At 43.5% G+C, this 21,578-nt stretch overlaps 1 protein-coding gene across 2 annotated transcripts; it reads left to right on the top strand.

The window, feature by feature from the left end:
* Positions 1 to 410: 410 nt before the first annotated feature.
* Positions 411 to 19,738, top strand: LOC120049629 (coronin-1B-like). 2 transcript variants are annotated; one of them, XM_038995943.1, is made up of 11 exons: positions 411 to 490; positions 1,846 to 2,051; positions 2,704 to 2,826; positions 3,163 to 3,292; positions 11,418 to 11,599; positions 14,039 to 14,158; positions 15,983 to 16,087; positions 16,208 to 16,353; positions 16,603 to 16,660; positions 16,864 to 17,202; positions 17,774 to 19,738. In XM_038995943.1, the coding sequence occupies exons 2-11, from the start codon at positions 1,848 to 1,850 to the stop codon at positions 17,894 to 17,896; spliced, it is 1,530 nt and encodes a 509-aa protein (XP_038851871.1). In that variant the 5' UTR covers positions 411 to 490; positions 1,846 to 1,847; the 3' UTR covers positions 17,897 to 19,738. The 2 variants fall into 2 exon arrangements, with proteins under 2 accessions (XP_038851871.1, XP_038851873.1); XM_038995945.1 differs by lacking the exon at positions 411 to 490 and adding an exon at positions 517 to 848.
* Positions 19,739 to 21,578: the final 1,840 nt, after the last annotated feature.

The following is a 21,578-nucleotide window of genomic DNA, read 5'->3' as shown; positions in this document are numbered from 1 at the left end:
ATTAAACATAGAGGGAGTAAAATGTAGGCAAGCAATAAACACTTCAGAGCAACTAATAGTCGAATTAGACATGGGAGCGATGACGAATTTTGGCAAAGAGATTTTCGGCACAACACCTGTACCACATGTATATAGCCTCGTTATTGTTATTTCAGTCACATGAGTGCATGTATGGCCTGATATATGCTTCTGATGTGGTTCAACAGCTTTTTTTTGCTGCCATCATGTAATGCCAATGTTGACAGAATACGTCACTTACACACATATTTCAAACACTTGTTTAGCATTTCAGGTAGTACAGTAGGCCTTTGTTTTTAGTGCAGCAAGCCAATCCAATAGAAAACTGTTGAGAAATGCGATGGATACAACAACGCTACATCCACTATATCCTGCCAGGGGCGGAAGTCTGGAAGTCTGTTCCAAACAGTAATCATTCCAACACGGAGTGTGAAGTGTCAGCATCTCTCCCGTCGCACGCCCATAATTCCTGGTAACCATTCTCTTGTTGTCTACATTTTAATTTACCATTATTTTGACGCGTTTTAAATGTTTGTTCATTTTAAGTATTGCACCACAGATACGCATTTTTTTACCAACTAGGTGGAAAATAATTTTGCAACAGGATTGTGCGCCGCGCGTCTTTATTTTTTTGAGCGCTAATCATCGCTTATGTTTATCCATCTACAACAATTATTTCCTGCCATCGTGGTAGGTCGGCTGTGTAGCCGTCTCTCAGACATAGCAAAGGATTAAGTTACTGCTGGTGGCGGATTATTCTATTGGCTTCCTCTTGTCACGTTCTAGTCTTCGGCCTTTATCTTTTCCAATTGAAGTTGCCTGAAATCGAGGTAGAGTAACTGAAAAAATTTCCGTTTTGTTTAACTAAAACTCCTTGCTATTGTATTTCGACTAATCTCCTAAAACCTCACATTGTCGAATCGCTTCTCCAAGTAGGGCAGGCTACTTTTAGGCTATTTGTTGTGTTACATTCTCTTAGTTGTATTTTGTGTCCTTTTTATTTTGATATTTTCTGACCCACCTTTTCCATTAATGTTGATGCTAATAATGTGCGTTGTGCATCTACAGTATTTGCTAACTACACCTACCACTCCCTGTGACATTCTTACATTCAAATTATCTGGATGCAAGCCAAGCCAACATTTCTCGTTGTTATAGGCTACATTGTTACGTTAGATGTAACACATGTTAACACCCTTGTTTAGATGGATACTGCATCGTCAACTATAAAGCATTGAGTAGCACCCCCTCCTCTCTCTAGCCGTCTGTCTCTAGCTGCCAATCCCCTCAATGTTCTTCTTAGAACTGACTGACTCACATTATTGGAGAATTTAGCTGTTGCACATTGTTTACTTCCTTTCTTATCCCCAGTCTCATTAAATGTTACTGATTAACTGAATATACATTTCTTTATTGGTTAGTGCCATATTGTGTACCCCAATCAGCTGGTTTCACAGAGACAGGACGAGACAACTTGTTTCATAGGCTTGACTCTTGACATTGTAGCCTCCTTGAGGATGTTCTTAAAAGAACATGGCTCAAAAAGTTTTGGAACTCATAGGCCTACCAGCTACCACGTGTCTATTAGTACTGACTTGCAAGAAGCAAAACTAGCACCACCAGAATTCTAATCGCTACTTGCATGCGAGTGTCTCAATATGTATTTGATGTGGTAGATATATTGGAACCATGGTACATTTCTCACCTGGGGTGTGGCTGCATAGGCTAGCTACATCATTACAAGTTGAGGATAAAAACCTCCACATCGATTTGTCATGTTGTTGCTTAGGGTGCATTATGGTTAACAAGTAATATCTCCCTCTTCAGTCATGTCGTTCCGAAGAGGCGTGGTCAGACAGAGCAAATTTAGGCACGTTTTCGCCCAGGCTTGGAAGGCTGAGCACTGCATCGATGATGTCCGAGTGTCCCGTGTCACATGGGACGGGCCCCTCTGTGCTGTGAACCCCAAATTCACCGCAGTCATCATTGAATCAGGCGGAGGAGGGGCCTTCCTCGTTCTGCCACTCAACAAGGTTGGTACTCGCCCACTTAAGCATCTAACCTCTCTCAGATTGAGGATAAGCATCGGATCAATACCCTAAAGGTGTTTATGGGCAATTCCATGGTAATGGTATTATGCTGAGACTCAGATTTTTCACTTTAAAATATATACCAAACAAAAACCATTGATTTCAAAGTTTAACAAACCAAAGAACTCAGAACATTTTACAAAAACACATTCAGAGGAAGAACTGTGCACCTACAAAGTTTAGAATAAAACTGACGGCGATTTTACCGTAATTCTGTTACCAAACTTGCATCTGCACAGTTTTTCCAGTAAATGTTTTTATTTATTTTTTATTGACCATGTAAATTGTACAAAGTAGTCATTGTGCATAGAGTTCTATGGTTTGTTAAACTTTGAAATCTTGGCTTTTGTTTGACATGCATTTTAAAGTGAAAGCATAATTCCGTTGCCATGGAATTGCTCTTACTGGGCTGACATTACTGGATGGGTTGTAGCAATATGTTAGCTACTCTGAGTCTTCCTGACCCACTGATTTTCATGTAAAACAGTGCTTTTCTGTTAGTGAGTAAGTCGTATTGAGATCTACCTTGGAGGTTGTGACTTATCTGATGATGACTTGTCACCTGGCCCACCTTACACCTGCTTCTCTCTCACAGAGTGGCAGGATTGACCAGGCCACTCCCACGGTGTGTGGACACGCAGCCCCGGTGCTGGACGTCCAGTGGTGTCCTCATGACGACAACATCATCGCCAGTGCCTCGGAGGACTGCACCGTAAAGGTGAGTGATGGGAACGTAGCTGCCCTCTAAAAAAGCAGCGTAAGCAGTTCACAGTAGTCTGATGACACTTTCAACCCTTCTCCAGATCTTTGCTTAGATTTAGGTGGACCGCTGGATGATAGTTATGTGTTCATTAAGGGGACATAGTAGATGCACTATTATATGATGGCATTATGTTTAGCTTGTGATATATGTTCTACTATCCAGAGGGAATATTTGTGTTGAGAATGCTGCAGATGCAGTCATTGGTTAGGCCTATAGAGTTGAAACAAAGGTTCAGTTGTATGCTCTACTCCTGTAACAAAGTGTTGTCATTGATTGTATTGTCTATGACAGGTTTGGGAGGTCCCTGATGGAGGGCTGACAGGGCCAATGACAGAGCCTGTAGTGACACTGGAGGGCCACAGCAAACGAGTGGGGATCCTGGCCTGGCACCCGACAGCCTTCAACATCCTCCTAACTGCAGGTATCTGCACCTCGTTGTCTCACGTCGGATACTGTGATCATAATGCCATGGCCGTCTGAGAGGACAATGCATGGCAGACTACTTGAGGTGCAGACATTGTCCTCTGTCTTTGGACTATCCAACTCACTAGCGATGCCTCTTGTATCAATGAATGTGATTGGTAAAAGGAAAGGTAGACATGGTAGGGGCACAATTGGATCCCCAGGTCCATGATAATGGGAGACCTCTTATGTTAGGACTTTTCTGAGAAAGAAGAACTGAGTGTTTTAAGAGGGAAGTGTTGCATGTAGTCACGCTCACACCTGGAAATGTAGACATAATGATAGTGTTAGGACACAGTTTGGTCACGAGTCAGGGTAGCATGTAGCTAGCTAGTTAGTCACCCATGTGTCGAACATTGGACCCTGTGTGATTGCCAGAGAAAGCTAACGTGTAGCGGTAAATGTAAATGGTGAGAGTCTAAGGACAGCTCTAAACGCACTGGAGAGGTGTTACATGAAAGACAGTTCAATTCCAAATGCATTATACAAGCTAGGAATTGAGTTTCCTTCCTCTGCAATTAACAGCATGTGATTATTATTTGACCCTGCTGGTCAACTATGAACGTTTGAACATCTTGAAGAAAAATATGGCCTTAATGGCCATGTACTCTTATAATCTCTACCCGGCACAGCCAAAAGAAGACTGGCCACCCCTCAGAGCCTGGTTCTTCTCTAGGTTTCTTCCAAGGTTCCTGCCTTTTTAGGGAGTTTTTCCTAGCCACCGTGCTTCTTTTCTGCATAGCTTGCTGTTTGGGGTTTTAGGCTGGGTTTCTGTATAAGCACTTTGTGACATCTGCTGATGTAAAAAGGGCTTTATAAATACATTTGATGTGGTTTGCAAGTTTTAAAGGAGACTGTGGTTAAGGTTAACATGAAACTAAAGAGGTTTCAAGAGGTTGTGGGAAGGTTTCAAATGTTAGAATAAAAAACATGAGCTGGCGCACACCGAGAATTGTTTTATGTAGAGGTGCTGACTAATGGCGGATAAGCTATAAAAATAATAGTCGCAGTCGTATACAGTGAGCACCATAATTCATTGGACAGTGACCATTTTTTGGTTCTTTTGGTTTTGTACTCTAGCACTTTGAGTTTGAAAGGACACAATGAGGGTGAAGTGCAGACTGTCAGCTTTAATTTGGGGGTATTTTCATACATATTGGATGAACCGTTTAGAAATGACAGCACCTTTTGTACATTGTCCTCCCCCCATTTTAAGGTACTACAAGTATTTGTTGTATTGGCTTCACAGATGTGTGTCGTTAGGCAGGTGTATTCATTTGTGTCGTTAGTGAATGCAGGAGAGCTGTTGATGAATAGTGTTGATTCTAGACTTTGCTATTGCCTTTGGAGGTTGTTGTTGGGATGTGACAACATGAGGAAGACAGCAGTGTCGATGCAAATGAAGCTGGCCATCATAAGGCTCAGAAATGAAAATCAATCAGGAACATTGCAAAAACCCTGGACATGCCCAAGTCAACAGTTTGGTTCATCATTAACAAGAAGAAAACAACCGGTGAACTCAATTATGTCAAAAGACCCAGTAGACGGAGGAAGACCACTGTAGTGGACGACCGGAGAATGTTCTCTATGGTGTAGAAACCCCCCCTGACAACAGCCCAACAGATCAAAAACACTCTAAAGGCGAGATTACAGTTTGCTAAAAAGCACCTAAAAGAGCCCCAAGAGTTCTGGAATAAAGCATTGTGGACAGATGAGACAAAGATGATCATGTACCAGAGTGATGGAAAGAGGAAAGTGTGGAGAGAAAAAAGACATGCTCATGATCCAAAGCATACCACCTCATCTGTGAAACATGGTGGAGGGGGTGTTATGGCTTGAGCCTGTATGGCTGCCAGTGGAACAGGCTCACTTGTCTTCATCAATGATGTGACTGCAGACAGAAGTAGAACAATTAATTCTGAAGTCTACAGAAATATTTGATCTGCTCAGATAAAACCAAATGCCTCACCTCATTGGACGGCACTTCATCATGCAACAAGGCAATGACCCTGAACATACTGCTAGAGCAACAAAGGTTTTTTTTGATGGCCAAAAAGTGGAAAAACCTTGACTGGCCGAGTCAATCACCGGATCTGAATACAATTGAACATGCATTTTACATGCTGAAGAGGAGACTGAAGGCAATAAGTCCCCGAAATAAGCAGGAACTGAAGATTGCTGCAGTACAGGCAGAGCATCACCAGGGAAGATACCCAGCGTCTGGTGATGTCGATGCATCGCAGACTTCAATCACTCATTGCATGCAAAGGATATGCGACCAAATATTAACAATGATTACTTTATTCTACATTATGTTAAACTGTCCAATGTTTGGGACTATGTACAAAAGCTTCTATCATTTCCAAACGGTTCATCCGATATGTATGAAAATACCCTCAAATTAAAGCCGACACCCTCATTATTATTGTATCCTTTCAAACTCTGCTCAGTACAGAACCAAAATAACCAAAAAATGGTCACTGTCCAATGAATTATGGTGCTCACTGTGTGTGTGTGTGTATATATACACTACTAAAAAATAAAGGGAACACTTAAACAACACAATGTAACTCCAAGTCAATCACACTTCTGTGAAATCAAACTGTCCACTTAGGAAGCAACACTGATTGACAATAAATTTCACATCCCGTTGTGCAAATGGAATAGACAAAAGGTGGAAATTATAGGCAATTAGCAAGACACCCCCAATAAAGGAGTGGTTCTGCAGGTGGTGACCACAGACCACTTCTCAGTTCCTATGCTTCCTGGCTGATGTTTTGGTCACTTTTGAATGCTGGCGGTGCTTTCACTCTAGTGGTAGCATGAGACGGAGTCTACAACCCACACAAGTGGCTCAGGTAGTGCAGCTCATCCAGGATGGCACATCAATGCGAGCTGTGGCAAGAAGGTTTGCTGTGTCTGTCAGCGTAGTGTCCAGAGCATGGAGGCGCTACCAGGAGACAGGCCAGTACATTAGGAGATGTGGAGGAGGCCGTAGGAGGGCAACAACCCAGCAACAGGACCGCTACCTCCGCCTTTGTGCAAGGAGGAGCAGGTGGAGCACTGCCAGAGCCCTGCAAAATGACCTCCAGCAGGCCACAAATGTGCATGTTCTGCTCAAACGGTCAGAAACAGACTCCATGAGGGTGGTATGAGGGCCCGACGTCCACAGGTGGGGGTTGTGCTTACAGCCCAACACCGTGCAGGACGTTTGGCATTTGCCAGAGAACACCAAGATTGGCAAATTCGCCACTGGCGCCCTGTGCTCTTCACAGATGAAAGCAGGTTCACACTGAGCACATGTGACAGACGTGACAGAGTCTGGAGACGCCGTGGAGAACGTTCTGCTGCCTGCAACATCCTCCAGCATGACCGGTTTGGCGGTGGGTCAGTCATGGTGTGCGGTGGCATTTCTTTGGGGGGCCGCACAGCCCTCCATGTGCTCGCCAGAGGTAGCCTGACTGCCATTAGGTACCGAGATGAGATCCTCAGACCCCTTGTGAGACCATATGCTGGTGCGGTTGGCCCTGGGTTCCTCCTAATGCAAGACAATGCTAGACCTCATGTGGCTGGAGTGTCAGCAGTTCCTGCAAGAGGACGGCATTGATGCTATGGACTGGCCCGCCCGTTCCCCAGACCTGAATCAAATTGAGCACATCTGGGACATCATGTCTCGCTCCATCCACCAACGCCACGTTGCACCACAGACTGTCCAGGAGTTGGCGGATGCTTTAGTCCAGGTCTGGGAGGAGATCCCTCAGGAGACCATCCGCCACCTCATCAGGAGCATGCCCAGGCGTTGTAGGGAGGTCATACAGGTACGTGGAGGCCACACACACTACTGAGCCTCATTTTGACTTGTTTAAGGACATTACATCAAAGTTGGATCAGCCTGTAGTGTGGTTTTCCACTTTAATTTTGAGTGTGACTCCAAATCCAGACCTCCATGAGTTGATAAATTTGATTTCCATTGATAATTTTTGTGTGATTTTGTTGTCAGCACATTCAACTATGTAAAGAAAAAAGTATTTAATAAGAATATTTCATTCATTCAGATCTAGGATGTGTTATTTTAGTGTTCCCTTTATTTTTTTGAGCAGTGTATATACAGTGGGGAGAACAAGTATTTGATACACTGCCGATTTTGCAGGTTTTCCTACTTACAAAGCATGTAGAGGTCTGTAATTTGTATCATAGGTACACTTCAACTGTGAGAGACGGAATCTAAAACAAAAATCCAGAAAATCACATTGTATGATTTTTAAGTAATTAATTTGCATTTTATTGCATGACATAAGTATTTGATACATCAGAAAAGCAGAACTTAATATTTGGTACAGAAACCTTTGTTTGCAATTACAGAGATCATACGTTTCCTGTAGTTCTTGACCAGGTTTGCACACACTGCAGCAGGGATTTTGGCTCACTGCTCCATACAGACCTTCTCCAGATCCTTCAGGTTTCGGGGCTGTCGCTGGGCAATACGGACTTTCAGCTCCCTCCAAAGATTTTCTATTGGGTTCAGGTCTGGAGACTGGCTAGGCCACTCCAGGACCTTGAGATGCTTCTTACGGAGCCACTCCTTAGTTGCCCTGGCTATGTGTTTCGGGTCATTGTCATGCTGGAAGACCCAGCCACGACCCATCTTCAATGCTCTTACTGAGGGAAGGAGGTTGTTGGCCAAGATCTCGCGATACATGGCCCCATCCACCCTCCCCTCAATACGGTGCAGTCTTCCTGTCCCCTTTGCAGAAAAGCATCCCCAAAGAATGATGTTTCCACCTCCATGCTTCACGGTTGGGATGGTGTTCTTGGGGTTGTACTCATCCTCCTTCTTCCTCCAAACACGACGAGTGGAGTTTAGACCAAAAAGCTCTATTTTTGTCTCATCAGACCACATTCCCATCTCCCGTTCCTCCTCTGGATCATCCAGATGGTCATTGGCAAACTTCAGATGGGCCTGGACATGCGCTGGCTTGAGCATGGGGACCTTGCGTGCGCTGCAGAATTTTAATCCATGACGGCGTAGTGTTTTACTAATGGTTTTCTTTGAGACTGTGGTCCCAGCTCTCGTCAGGTCATTGACCAGGTCCTGCTGTGTAGTTCTGGGCTGATCCCTCACCTTCCTCATGATCATTGATGCCCCACGAGGTGAGATCTTGCATGGAGCCCCAGACCGAGGGTGATTGACCGTCATCTTGAACTTCTTCCATTTTCTAATAATTGCGCCAACAGTTGTTGCCTTCTCACCAAGCTGCTTGCCTATTGTCATGTAGCCCATCCCAGCCTTGTGCAGGTCTACAATTTTATCCCTGATGTCCTTACACTTCTCTCTGGTCTTGGCCATTGTGGAGAGGTTGGAGTCTGTGTGTGGACAGGTGTCTTTTATACAGGTAACGAGTTCAAACAGGTGCAGTTAATACAGGTAATGAGTGGAGAACAGGAGGGCTTCTTAAAGAAAAACTAACAGGTCTGTGGGAGCTGGAATTCTTACTGGTTGGTAGGTGATCAAATACTTATGTCATGCAATAAAATGCAAATTAATTACTGAAAAATCATACAATGTGATTTTCTGGATTTTTGTTTTAGATTCCGCCTCTCACAGTTGAAGTGTACCTATGATAAAAATTACGGACCTCTACATGCTTTGTAAGTAGGAAACACTGCCGATTTTGCAGGTTATCAAATACTTGTTCTCCCCACTGTATATGTATATACACACACACAGTGGGGCAAAAAAGTATTTAGTCAGCCACCAATTGTGCAAGTTCTCCCACTTAAAAAGATGAGAGGCCTGTAATTTTCATCATAGGTACACTTCAACTATGACAGACAAAATGAGGGAAAAAAATCCAGAAATTCACATTGTAGGATTTTTTATGAATTTATTTGCAAATTATGGTGGAAAATAAGTATTTGGTCACCTACAAACAAGCAAGATTTCTGTCTCTCACAGACCTGTAACTTCTTCTTTAAGAGGCTCCTCTGTCCTCCACTCGTTACCTGTATTAATGGCACCTGTTTGAACTTGTTATCAGTATAAAAGACACCTGTCCACAACCTCAAACAGTCACACTCCAAACTCCACTATGGCCAAGACCAAAAAGCTGTCAAAGGACACCAGAAACAAAATTGTAGACCTGCACCAGGCTGGGAAGACTGAATCTGCAATAGGTAAGCAGCTTGGTTTGAAGAAATCAACTGTGGGAGCAATTATTAGGAAATGGAAGACATACAAGACCACTGATAATCTCCCTCGATCTGGGGCTCCACGCAAGATCTCACCCCGTGGGGTCAAAATGATCACAAGAACGGTGAGCAAAAATCCCAGAACCACACGGGGGGACCTAGTGAATGACCTGCAGAGAGCCTACCATCAGTAACACACTACGCCACCAGGGACTCAAATCCTGCAGTGCCAGACGTGTCCCCCTGCTTAAGCCAGTACATGTCCAGGCCCGTCTGAAGTTTGCTAGAGAGCATTTGGATGATCCAGAAGAAGATTGGGAGAATGTCATATGGTCAGATGAAACCAAAATAGAACTTTTTGGTAAAATCTCAACTCGTCGTGTTTGGAGGACAAAGAATACTGAGTTGCATCCAAAGAACACCATACCTACTGTGAAGCATGGGGGTGGAAACATCATGCTTTGGGGCTGTTTTTCTGCAAAGGGACCAGGACGACTGATCCGTGTAAAGGAAAGAATGAATGGGGCCATGTATCGTGAGATTTTGAGTGAAAACCTCCTTCCATCAGCAAGGGCTTTGAAGATGAAACGTGGCTGGGTCTTTCAGCATGACAATGATCCCAAACACACCGCCCGGGCAATGGAGTGGCTTCGTAAGAAGCATTTCAAGGTCCTGGAGTGGCCTAGCCAGTCTCCAGATCTCAACCCCATAGAAAATCTTTGGAGGGAGTTGAAAGTCCGTGTTGCCCAGCAACAGCCCCAAAACATCATTGCTCTCGAGGAGATCTGCATGGAGGAATGGGCCAAAATACCAGCAACAGTGTGTGAAAACCTTGTGAAGAATTACAGAAAACGTTTGACCTCTGTCATTGCCAACAAAGGGTATATAACAAAGTATTGAGAAACTTTTGTTATTGACCAAATACTTATTTTCCACCATTTGCAAATAAATTCATAAAAAATCCTACAATGTGATTTTCTGGATTTTTTTTCTAATTTTGTCTGTCATAGTTGAAGTGTACCTATGATGAAAATTACAGGCCTCTCTCATCTTTTTAAGTGGGAGAACTTGCACAATTGGTGGCTGACTAAATACTTTTTTGCCCCACTGTGTGTGTTTGTGTGTGTGTGTATATGTATGTGTGTGTATATATATATATATATATATATATATATATATATACTCATTTTCAGGTGACCCTGAAGAAGGCACAGTGATGCTGAAACGTTGGTCATTTACCCAATAAATTACTGGGTGTTTATATATTTTTTTTATTTCACATTTTATTTAACTAGGCAAGTCAGTTAAGAACAAATTCTTATTTTCAATGACGTCCTAGGAACAGTGGACACTGCCTTGTTCAGGGGCAGAACGACAGATTTTTACCTTGTCGGCTCGGATTTGAACTTGCAACCTTTCGGTTACTAGTCCAACGCTCTAACCACTAGGCTAACCTGCCGCCCCGATATAGTGTGTGCAACTATTTTTTTTACATTTTTATATATAGCTTAAGGTTTCAAATGTTGAAAGCAATTTGATTTGTCTTTTTGTCTGCATTACTTAGGATGTTATGTCTGTATTATGACTATTTGCATGCTGTTCATATACATTTGATTGTATCCATATGACATAGTTTTTATGTTTTAGTTGTCTACAACTACAGAACTCCTACACACAATTTAACTAATGCACTTTTATTGTGGTTGACGTCTTGATAAACTGAGATTGGTAGTGTGCATGTTAACCCTCTTCTGTAAACACTGTTTTGTTTGTGCTTTCCTAGATGCTGTGTGAACACCTGTTTTGAATATTGCATCTTTTCTCTCCTTGTCTCTCTCTCGCTCTCTCTGTGTCTTTGTCTCTCTCTGTATGTGTTGCTCTCTCCTCTCTCTCAGGCTGTGATAACCTGGTGTGTGTGTGGGACGTGGGCACGGGGGAGCTGGTCTACCAGATAGCCGATGCCCACCCAGACCTGATCTACAGCGTGAGCTGGAACCGGGAGGGCAGTGCCATCTGCACCGTGTGCAAGGACAAGGCTTTGCGTGTCATCGACCCGCGACGGGGCACCGTCCTCAAGGTGAGTCCTGTCTGTCCTATGTCGTATGACACACCCATGCAAATGAATGGAAAGAAGTCGTAAGAGATTTGGATATAATGACGAGATATCTACAGTTGAAGTCGGAGGTTTACATACACCATAGCCAAATACCTTTAAACTCAGTTTTTCACAATTGCTGACATTTAATCCTCGTAATAATTCCCTGTCTTAGGTCAGTTAGGAACGCCACTTTATTTTAAGAATGTGAGATGTCAGAATAATAGTAGAGGGAATTACTTATTTCAGCTTTTATTTCTTTCATCACATTCCCAGTGGGTCAGATGTTTACATACACTCAATTAGTATTTGGTAGCATTTCCTTTAAATTGTTTAACTTGGGTCAAACATTTCGAGTAGGCTTCCACAAGCTTCCCACAATAAGTTGGGTGAATTTTGGCCCATTCCTCCTGACAGAGCTGGTGTAACTAAGTCAGGTTTGTAGGCCTCCTTGCTCGCACACGCTTTTTCAGTTCTGCACACAAACGTTCTATAGGATTGAGGTTAGGGCTTTGTGATGGCCACTCCAATACCTTGACTTTGTTGTCCAGCCATTTTGCCACAACTTTGGAAGGATGCTTGGGGTCATTGTCCATTTGGAAAACCCATTTGCGACCAAGCTTTAACTTCCTGACTGATGTCTTGAGATGTTGCTTCAATATATCCACAATTTCCCTTCCTTATGTTGCCATCTATTTTTGTGAAATGCACCAGTCCCTCCTGCAGCAAAGCACCCACACAACATGATGCTGCCACCCACGTCCTTCAAGGTTGGGATGGTGTTCTTCAGCTTGCAAGTGCCCCCCTTTTTCCTCCAAACATAACAATGGTCATTATGGCCAAACAGTTAGATGTGTGTTTCATCAGACCAGAGGACATTTCTCCACGAAGTACGATCTTTGTCCCCATGTGCAGTTGCAAACCATAGTCTGGCTTTTTTTTATGGCAGTTTTGGAGCTGTGGCTTCTTCCTTGCTGAGCGGCCTTTCAGGTTATGTCGATATAGAACTCGTTTTACTGTGGATATAGATACTTTTGTACCTTTTTCCTCCAGTATCTTCACAAGGTCCTTTGCTGTTCTGGGATTGATTTTCACTTTTCGACCAAAGTATGTTCATCTCTAGGAGACAGAACGCGTCTCCTTCCTGAGCAGTATGACGGCTGCGTGGTCCCATGGTGTTTATACTTGCGTACTATTGTTTGTATAGATGCACATAGTATCTTCAGGCATTTGGTAATTGCTCCCAAGGATGAACCAAACTTGTGGAGGTCTACAATTTTTTTTTTTTGCGGTCTTGACTGATTTATTTTTATTTTCCCATGATGTCAAGCAAAGAGGCACTGAGTTTGAAGGTAGGCCTTGAAATACATCCACAGGTACACCTCCAATTGACTCAAATGATGTCAATTAGCCTATCAGAAGCTTCTAAAGCCATGACATCATTTTCTGGAATTTTCCAAGCTGTTTAAAGGCACAGTCAATTTAGTGTATGTAAACTTCTGACCCACTGGAATTGTGAAATAATCTGTCTAAACAATATTTGGAGAAATTATTTGTCATGCACAAAGTAGATGTCCTAACCGACTTGCCAAAACTATAGTTTGTTAACAAGAAATTTGTGGAGTGATTGAAAACAAGTTTTAATGACTCCAACCTAAGTGTATGTAAACTTCCGACTTCAACTGTACATCTCCATCTTAAAAACGGGATTTGTTGTCCACAGAGCGGAACGGTGGGCTGTCAAGCTCCTGCCTATATCCTCTCTTTGGATTGATGTCTGCATTTAGTTTATAGTTTTTTGAATATTAGAATTTGGGGTGTTAATGTCAACCGCCTGTATTCAATGGAGAGAGATGCTATGCTACTAGCCACATGTCATGAATGCGCATAGCCATCTCAAGACAATTCTGATGTAAAAAATTCTTAAAGTTGCCGGGGTGTCACGAGTCCTACTTATATCAGTATGCTCGTAACAACCTGAGTATTATGACACTTCTATTAGATAAAATAAACCTCACGTAGCAAATAAGCCATTACATTTATTGTTGTTGACCAAATTCGACACTCATTGACTTTCATACGAAAAGTCCTCACTTGGTGAGCGAAATAAATTAAATAAATCTCTCTGGAGAAGACAGATTTTTCGCCCAGCTGTTCCTCTCGCTTCGCCTTTTCCTCTGGTCTTTAAGTACCAAAAACAAGCAATACAACTTTATTATCCTTCAAGGGGAAAGTAACCAACACAAAGTGGACTGTAACACACAAACTCTCCACTGCTTAAGAAAATATCCTTATCAAAGAGAATTGGATTCAGCCAAATCCCCCAAGTACTGTATATTGTTTAGTTTGTATGAACTCTACCTTCTGTACATGTGGCTTTTGACATTGACTCTACCTACCACTTGTTGCTGTGTGCCTCAGGTGAAAGAGAAGGTCCACGACGGCACCAGGCCCATGAGGGCCGTGTTCCTCTCCGACGGGAAGATCCTGACCACGGGCTTCAGCCGCATGAGTGAAAGGCAGCTGGCCTTGTGGGATACGGTACGGCGGCTGGATGGACACACTTCATATACACTGAGTATAGCAAACATTAGGAACATTTTCCTAATATTGAGTTGCACCCCCCCTTTTGGTCTCAGAAGAGCCTAAATTGGAGCATGCACTCTACAAGGTGTCAAAAGAGTTCCACAGGGATGCTGCCCCATGTTGACTCCAAAGCTTCCCACAGTTGTCAAGTTGGATGGATGTCCTTTGGTTGGTGGACCATTCTTGATACACACAGGAAACTGTTGAGTTTGATAAACCCAGCAGTGTTGCAGCTCTTGACACAAACCGGTGCGCTCAGCACCTACTACCATACTCCGTTCAAGGACACTTCAATATTTTGTCTTGCCCATTCACCCTCTGAAGGATACACATACACAATCCATGTCTCAATTGTCTCAAGGCCTCGAAATCCTTCTTTAATCCGTCTTCTCCCCTTCTACACTGATTTTGAAGAGACATCAATAGGATCATAGCTTTCACCTGGTCAGTTTGTCATGGAAATGTGTTCAATGTTTTGTACACAGTGTACATGACCTTGTTGAGTCTTATGAGAGTGTATGGTAGAGTGTTGTGCTGCGGTGTCATGGCAGCACAGTTCAGGTCAGCCCTGTTTATTTTCCCTTGACGCAGCACCTAGGGGTTCACTACACACACTGACCAAATAGTGGGAGCTAAGTGAACACTAACTGTAAACAATGGAATCTTCATAGTGCCTTGGAAAGGTAGCTAGATCAACAGGTTCAGCTGCTACATGTTCAGCCAGGCACAGCAGTGACGTACGTTATCAGCATGAGATTAAGTACATTCAAATCCAAGCTCATAGTTTCAAGTTTTATTAGTCGTAAGGGACACATACAGATGGTATACACGGTACAACAATCTCGACAATGCAACAATAAGAAATAATTAAATATAAGAATACAAAGTAAATGTCTCAGTAGAATAAAATAAACATTTTAGCATAAGTATAATACAGGAAGGAACAATTTGTTCCAATATTTACACATGTATCAGGGAATGGGCAGTGGGGGGGACTTTTTTTTCTTTTTTTTTCAGTATTAGCAATGATAAATAAGTCTGGTAGCAGCATGTGTGAATGTGTACGTGATTGCACTCAGACCTCGTGCTCCGATACAGTCTGCTTGACGGTAAAGGAGTGAACAGCATGTGGCTGGGGTGTGTGGGGTCCTTGATGCTGCAGGACTTCCTCAGGCACTGTTTCAAGTAGATGTCCTGGATGGGTGGGAACACGGCCCCAGTGACGTATTAGGTCCTCTTCATCACCCGCTGGAGGGCCTTGTGGTCGTGGACAGAGCAATTCCTGTACCAGGCCGTGATGCAACCGGTCAAGACGCTCTCGATGGTGCAGCGGTAGTATTTGGAGAGAACCTGGGGTGGTGTTGGTCCATGTCAAATTATCGGTGATGTGTACGCCGAGGAACTTAAATGCTGACTGTTTCTACTGCAGTCGCGGTGAAGTTGTTGGGGGCTTGTTCCCCCCTCTGCTTCCTGAAGTCAACAATCAACTTCATGTCCTGGCACCACAATGCTAGTTAATTTACCTCCTGAGAGGTTGACTCGTTGTTGGTATCAGGCCTACAACCGTGGTGTTGCGCAAAGGCACACAGTCGTGGGTAAACAGTGAGTGAGGACACACCCCTGGGGGGCACCTGTGTTAAGTCAGTGTGGAGGTGTTGTTGCCAATCCTCACAGCCTGTGGTCTTCCCGTCAGGGCTCTGAGTTTGGTGACGAGCTTGGAGGGAACAATAGGATTCGAATGCTGTAGTCAATGAACAGTATTTGGTATTTGTGTTGCAGAATGATATGTCTGAGCCAATGGCAGTGCAGGAGATGGACACCAGTAACGGTGTTCTCCTTCCCTACTACGACCCTGACACTAACATTGTCTACCTGTGTGGAAAGGTACTGTACACCCATTTCCTACAACACTTTCAACAAATTCTGCTGGTGGCATATGATCAGATTAGAAGATCCCCCTCTGGATGTTTGGTTCAGTCCCTTTTGTCTGTTGATCACTCTCAGGGGGACTGCACCATCCGGTACTTTGAGGTGACGGACGAGTCGCCTTACGTCCATTTCCTCAGCCTGTACAGCAGCAAAGAGCCCCAGCGAGGAGCAGGCTTTCTTAGCAAGAGGGGCGTGGACGTCAACAAGTGTGAGATCGCCAGGTGAACAGGTTTTTCAGCATGACTTCATGGTTGTTAGTTGAATTCTTCCTCTGTGTATTTGCTTCCTTTGTTTTCTCTTTCACCCCTCCTCTCTCCCTCCTACATTCCCCCTTTCATGCCCTCCCACTGTAATTAATTTCTATCGTCTTTCTTTCATTCATTCACGCTTTCATTCTCTCATTCACTCTTTCATTCACTTTCTCGCTTTCTTTCATTTAATCTCGGTCTCCTCTCTTTCTCATATTGCAGGTTCTACAAATTGCATGAGAGGAAAGTAGAGCCCATTTCTATGACGGTACCACGGAAGGTAAGCCATGCATTTCGAAACAAAGCCATTTGAAGTCAATAATTTTTGGACAAAGGCCATATTCCAATAGCCATACTAGCGTCCCACTTAGAATCCATGCCCAAAACATAACATTCTACTAAGTGGCATGTTAATGTGGATATTGGAACAGAGAATTTTACTCAAACCTCCCCCTCCCCCTCCCCTCTCTCTTGCCTCCTCAGTCAGACCTGTTCCAGGGGGACCTGTACCCAGACACTGCCGGTGTGGAGCCCTCTCTCCTGGCCGAGGATTGGATCGCTGGGCAGGATGCGGCGCCCCTGCTAGTCTCTCTGAGCGGGGGCTATGCTGGCACCCCCTCCAAGCACAGGGACAAGCTCAGGAACAAGCCCAAGCTGCTGTCGCAGGGCCCTGGGACGGATTCTTCCCCAGTCCCCCGGCAGGCCGCCTCTCCCACGGCAACCACCACCGCCAGGGAAATGGAGAGCGAGGGGGTGGGGGTGGTGCAGCAGAGGGTCACTCGAGCAGAAGGAGAAGGAGCATCCGATAGGGCGAGAAGAGAGGTGAGAATGGAGTTTGGTTATACGTGGGTGTGGCAGTAAGCATAGCCGGGGTGTATTCACCAGGACACACTGTAGCCACTAATAAACAGATCACTTGTCACTTTAATAATGCCACTTTAATAATATTTATATCTTGCATTACTCATCCCATATGTATATGCTGTTTTTTATACCATCTATTGTATCTTGCCTATGCCGCTCTGTCATTGCTCATCCGTATATTTATGTACATATTCTTATTCCATTCCTTTACTTAGATTTTTGTGTATTAGGTAGTTGTTGTGGAATTGTTAGATATTACTGCACTGTCGGAACTAGAGGCACAAGCATTTCGCTACTCGCAATAACATCTGCTAACCAGGTGTATGTGACGAATTTATTTGGGATTTAGCAAACCGTTTTGTATCGAGAGTTTCTTATTGCTCAAGTTTAGGTTGTCTCACTTAGAGAAGTAAGTATGAGTATGGAGGTAGAAGTGCCAGAAAAGTGACACTTTAGGCTGTCATGTATGTGACTGCATTCTCCCTCTTCACCTCCCTCTCGTCCCATCCATCCCTCTCCCCCGCTCCAGGAGGAGGTGCTGAGTGAGGTGCTAGCAGAGGTGAAGGCCCTCCGTTTGGTGGTCTTGGCCCAGGGCCAGAGGATTGAGCTGTTGGAGAGGCAGCTGGTCCGCATCGAGGACGGGGATGTCTGATTGGCCGATGGGGCATCACCACTACACCCAAAGGGCATTCTTACTAAAACTCCATAGACCATAGCCTTACTAGAATCAACAGCAGTACCTTAAGCTGAGTGGGAGGATGTAGTGAAGTGTAGCTCCGTGACTAACTATGTATATCACAGAGGGGCCGAGAATAAGGTGAACTGTTATAGTGAAGGTGTGCTGTGGGTGAATCTAAATTGTGTTTCCTTGTTCCCTCGCATCCTCTCCCCTCACCTTCTCAAAACGCATTGGAGGACAAGGTCAGAGGGTCCTCCCCTCAGACCTTCTCTTCCAATGGGTTTTGAGAAGGAGGGAACAAGGAAACACAATTGAGATGCACCCTACAACTCTTCAGATGCTGCTTCAGATAGGATGAATGGAGATCATCTGTATAAAACATCCATACTGCAGTAAGACATGTCACTGGATTTTTTGAAGGAGCATCGATGGTGACAGTATTTGAAGGTGTATCACTACAAAACTTAAGACATGCGGAATCAATCATAGCCTACTCACGAATCCTTATGACATCTGGCACAAAGGTCTATGTTAATTTGGTACATTTTGAAAAATGGCACATCAGTATACATTGTATGTATGTGTGTACACCCTCAATAAATAGTACCAAGTAGATTGCCAGATCATTTACAGTTGCTGTGTTCATTGAAGCACTCGCATTGTGAATCCATTCGGGATTGTTTCATCAGGTAGTTACAGCTGCTAATCATGTCATATCAAATGTGATACTCCATTATTAATACTTATACATTTGTACATGTATGGCTTTATACATTACCATCATAGGAAGCTATTACTCTACAATCAGACCATTGGTATTATAAATATAATTGTTAATGCTAATAGCGCTATGCTGTTTAAAAAACTGCACTGGTTCATTGCGATTGGATTAGTTGTATTGAATTGTGCTGTACAGCGCCTATATTGACATAAAGAAAAAGATGGGTCAATTTCCAAATAATGTTTATTTTGATATGAAGCTCTTTTTCTTACAAATTATGTGAAAGATGTGAGTTGGAGGTAGCTTAAAAACATTCTTATCATGTATGTTTATCTCTTTTTGGGTGATTTTTGTAATTATTTTTTTCAACCTTAGAAGGTAATACTTAATTTTTGCTCTCCAACTTAAGTTGTCTTAGGTGAATGAAGCAACATGCAGTATCATTTGTCACAAAGGGTTATAAACTCCAATGACAGCTTATAACAGAGTTCAAGTTAAGTGTTACCTCAGAGAATGTGTTCCAAGCAGAACAAACGTAATATACCATTAAAACCATAGCAGTTCTATGAGTGTCACGAGGCACAGAACTTTAAAACGTTACAATGAAATTAGATTAAACTTATTTTTTTTACTGTGAATGATGTAATCCAAGCCAGTAGAACCTACTAGACTAATGTAGCAGCAGCTGCTGTGTTTCTATTTGAAGATGGGGAAGGGCATACGCTGCACGACTGTTGGACGGAACTGAAAAATAATAGTTCACTGTGTTACATTTAGATTCTTTTTGCGTTTATCAGCAGTTTATACCTCACCCCTTTTGCAGCCTTGAGTACTGTTCACATATAGCCTGATCCCAGATCTGTTTAAGGCTGTATTGTCTACAACGAGTACAGGAGTTGGCGAGACAGCACAAACAGTCCTGGGACCAGGTTAGTTCACATCGGGCTCATCATGTGTTTGTTTTATTTACCTGATTAATATTTCTGTATGCTCTGTCATAATACAAATTTTATGTGTGTGGTTGTGAACCAATAGAGGATGAAAATGACACTCCACTGTGCAAATCTTCCAATAAACACTCCTTTTGCATTGTGCAACAGGCACTTAATTATCCTCACTGGTCACGTGTCAGGAAGTCATAGCTGTCATTGAAATGTATTAGTAAGCCAGTGTGCTGACATACACACACACAAAAATAGGAAAGTAAACAAACGGGTAATATGTTCTAACAGTAGTACAATTATTTAGTCTCATAGCGAACGTGTGTCCTATATACATGGGGGTACCGGTACAAAGTCAATGTGTGGCTGCACCGGTTAGTTGAGGTAGTATGTACATGTGGGTAGAGTTATTAAAGTGACTATGCATAGATGACGACAACCGAGAGTAGCAGCGGTGTAAAGGGGGGGGGGGGGGGGGGGGGGGCCTTTTAATTTTTTTATTTAAAAAACAATAATTCAGGTAGCCATTTGAGTAGATGTTCAGGAGTCTTGTGGCTTGGGGGTAGAAGCTGTTTAGAAGCCTCTTGGACCTAGACTTGGCGCTCCGGTACCGCTTGCAGTGCGGTAGCAAAGAGAACAGTCTATGACTAGGGTGTCTGAAGTCTTTGACAATTCCTGGTATAGAGGAACTACAAGTCCTGGTTTGCAAGCCCTGCCACATCCGACGAGTGCCAGAGCCGGTGTAGTACGATTCGATCTTAGTCCTGTATTGACGCTTTGCCTGTTTGATGATTCGTCGGAGGGCATAGCGGGATTTCTTATAAGCTTCCGGGTTAGAGTCCCCCTCCTTGAAAGCGGCAGCTCTAGCCTTTAGCTCAGTGCGGATGCTGTCTGTAATCCATGGCTTCTGGTTGGGGTATGTACGTACGATCACTGTGGGGACGACGTCATCGATGCACTTATTGATGAAGCAAATGACTGATGTGGTGTACTCCCGGAACATATTCCAGTCTGTGCTAGCAAAACAGTCCTTTAGCTTAGCATCTGCTTCATCTGACTACTTTTTTATTGATCTAGTCACTGGTGCTTCCTGCTTTAATTTTGCTTGCAAGCAGGAATCAAGAGGATATAACTATGTTCAGATTTGCCAAATGGAGGTCGAGAGAGCTTTGTATGCGTCTCTGTGTGTGGAGTATAGGTGGCCCAGCGATTTTTTTATTTTATTTTTTATTTTATTTCTTTATTTTTTTCCCCTTTGGTTCCACATGCTGATAAAAATTTGGTAAAACGGATTTAAGTTTCCCTGCATTAAAGTCCCTGGCTACTAGGAGCACCACCTCTGGGTGAGCGTTTTCTTGTTTGCTTATGGTGGAATATAGCTCATTCAATTCTGTCTTAGTGCCAGCCTCTGACTGTGGTGGTATGTGAACAGCTACGAGAAATACAGATAAACTCTAGGTAGAAAGTGTGGTCTACAGCTTATCATGAGATACTCTACCTCAGGCGAACAATAGCGCGATACTTCATTGGATATCGTGCACCAGCTGTTTTTTACAAAAATACATAGTCCGCCGCCCCATGTCTACCCTGCCGGAATAGCGTGTAACCAGCCAGCTGTATATTGATAGTGTCGACGTTTAGCCACGACGCCGTGAAGCAAAAGATGTTAGTTTTAATGTCCCGTTGGTAGTTTAATATTCAGCGTAGCTCGTCGATTTTATTCTCCATGTTTGCTATCAGAATGGAGGGAAGTGGGGGTTTATTAGATCGCCTACAAATTCACGCAAATCGCGGGGATCTGGGCCTGTTCCCGAGAAAGCAGTATATCCTTCGCGTCGGGTTCGTCAGAGTCGTGAAAGGGAAAAAATGATTCTGCTTCGTAAAATGTCTGCCTTCATCTCTGGCGCCATAACCCAGTGGTTATCATCTTATGTTATCTTGTGTTATCATACACTGTAACCCAGTGGTTATCTTGTGTTATCATACAGGGTAA

This window comes from Salvelinus namaycush, chromosome 6 (genome assembly GCF_016432855.1).
Source record: "Salvelinus namaycush isolate Seneca chromosome 6, SaNama_1.0, whole genome shotgun sequence".
Taxonomy (NCBI): domain Eukaryota; kingdom Metazoa; phylum Chordata; class Actinopteri; order Salmoniformes; family Salmonidae; genus Salvelinus; species Salvelinus namaycush.
The sequence above is the reverse complement of the archived record's forward strand: the minus strand, read 5'-3'. Positions and strand labels throughout refer to the sequence as shown.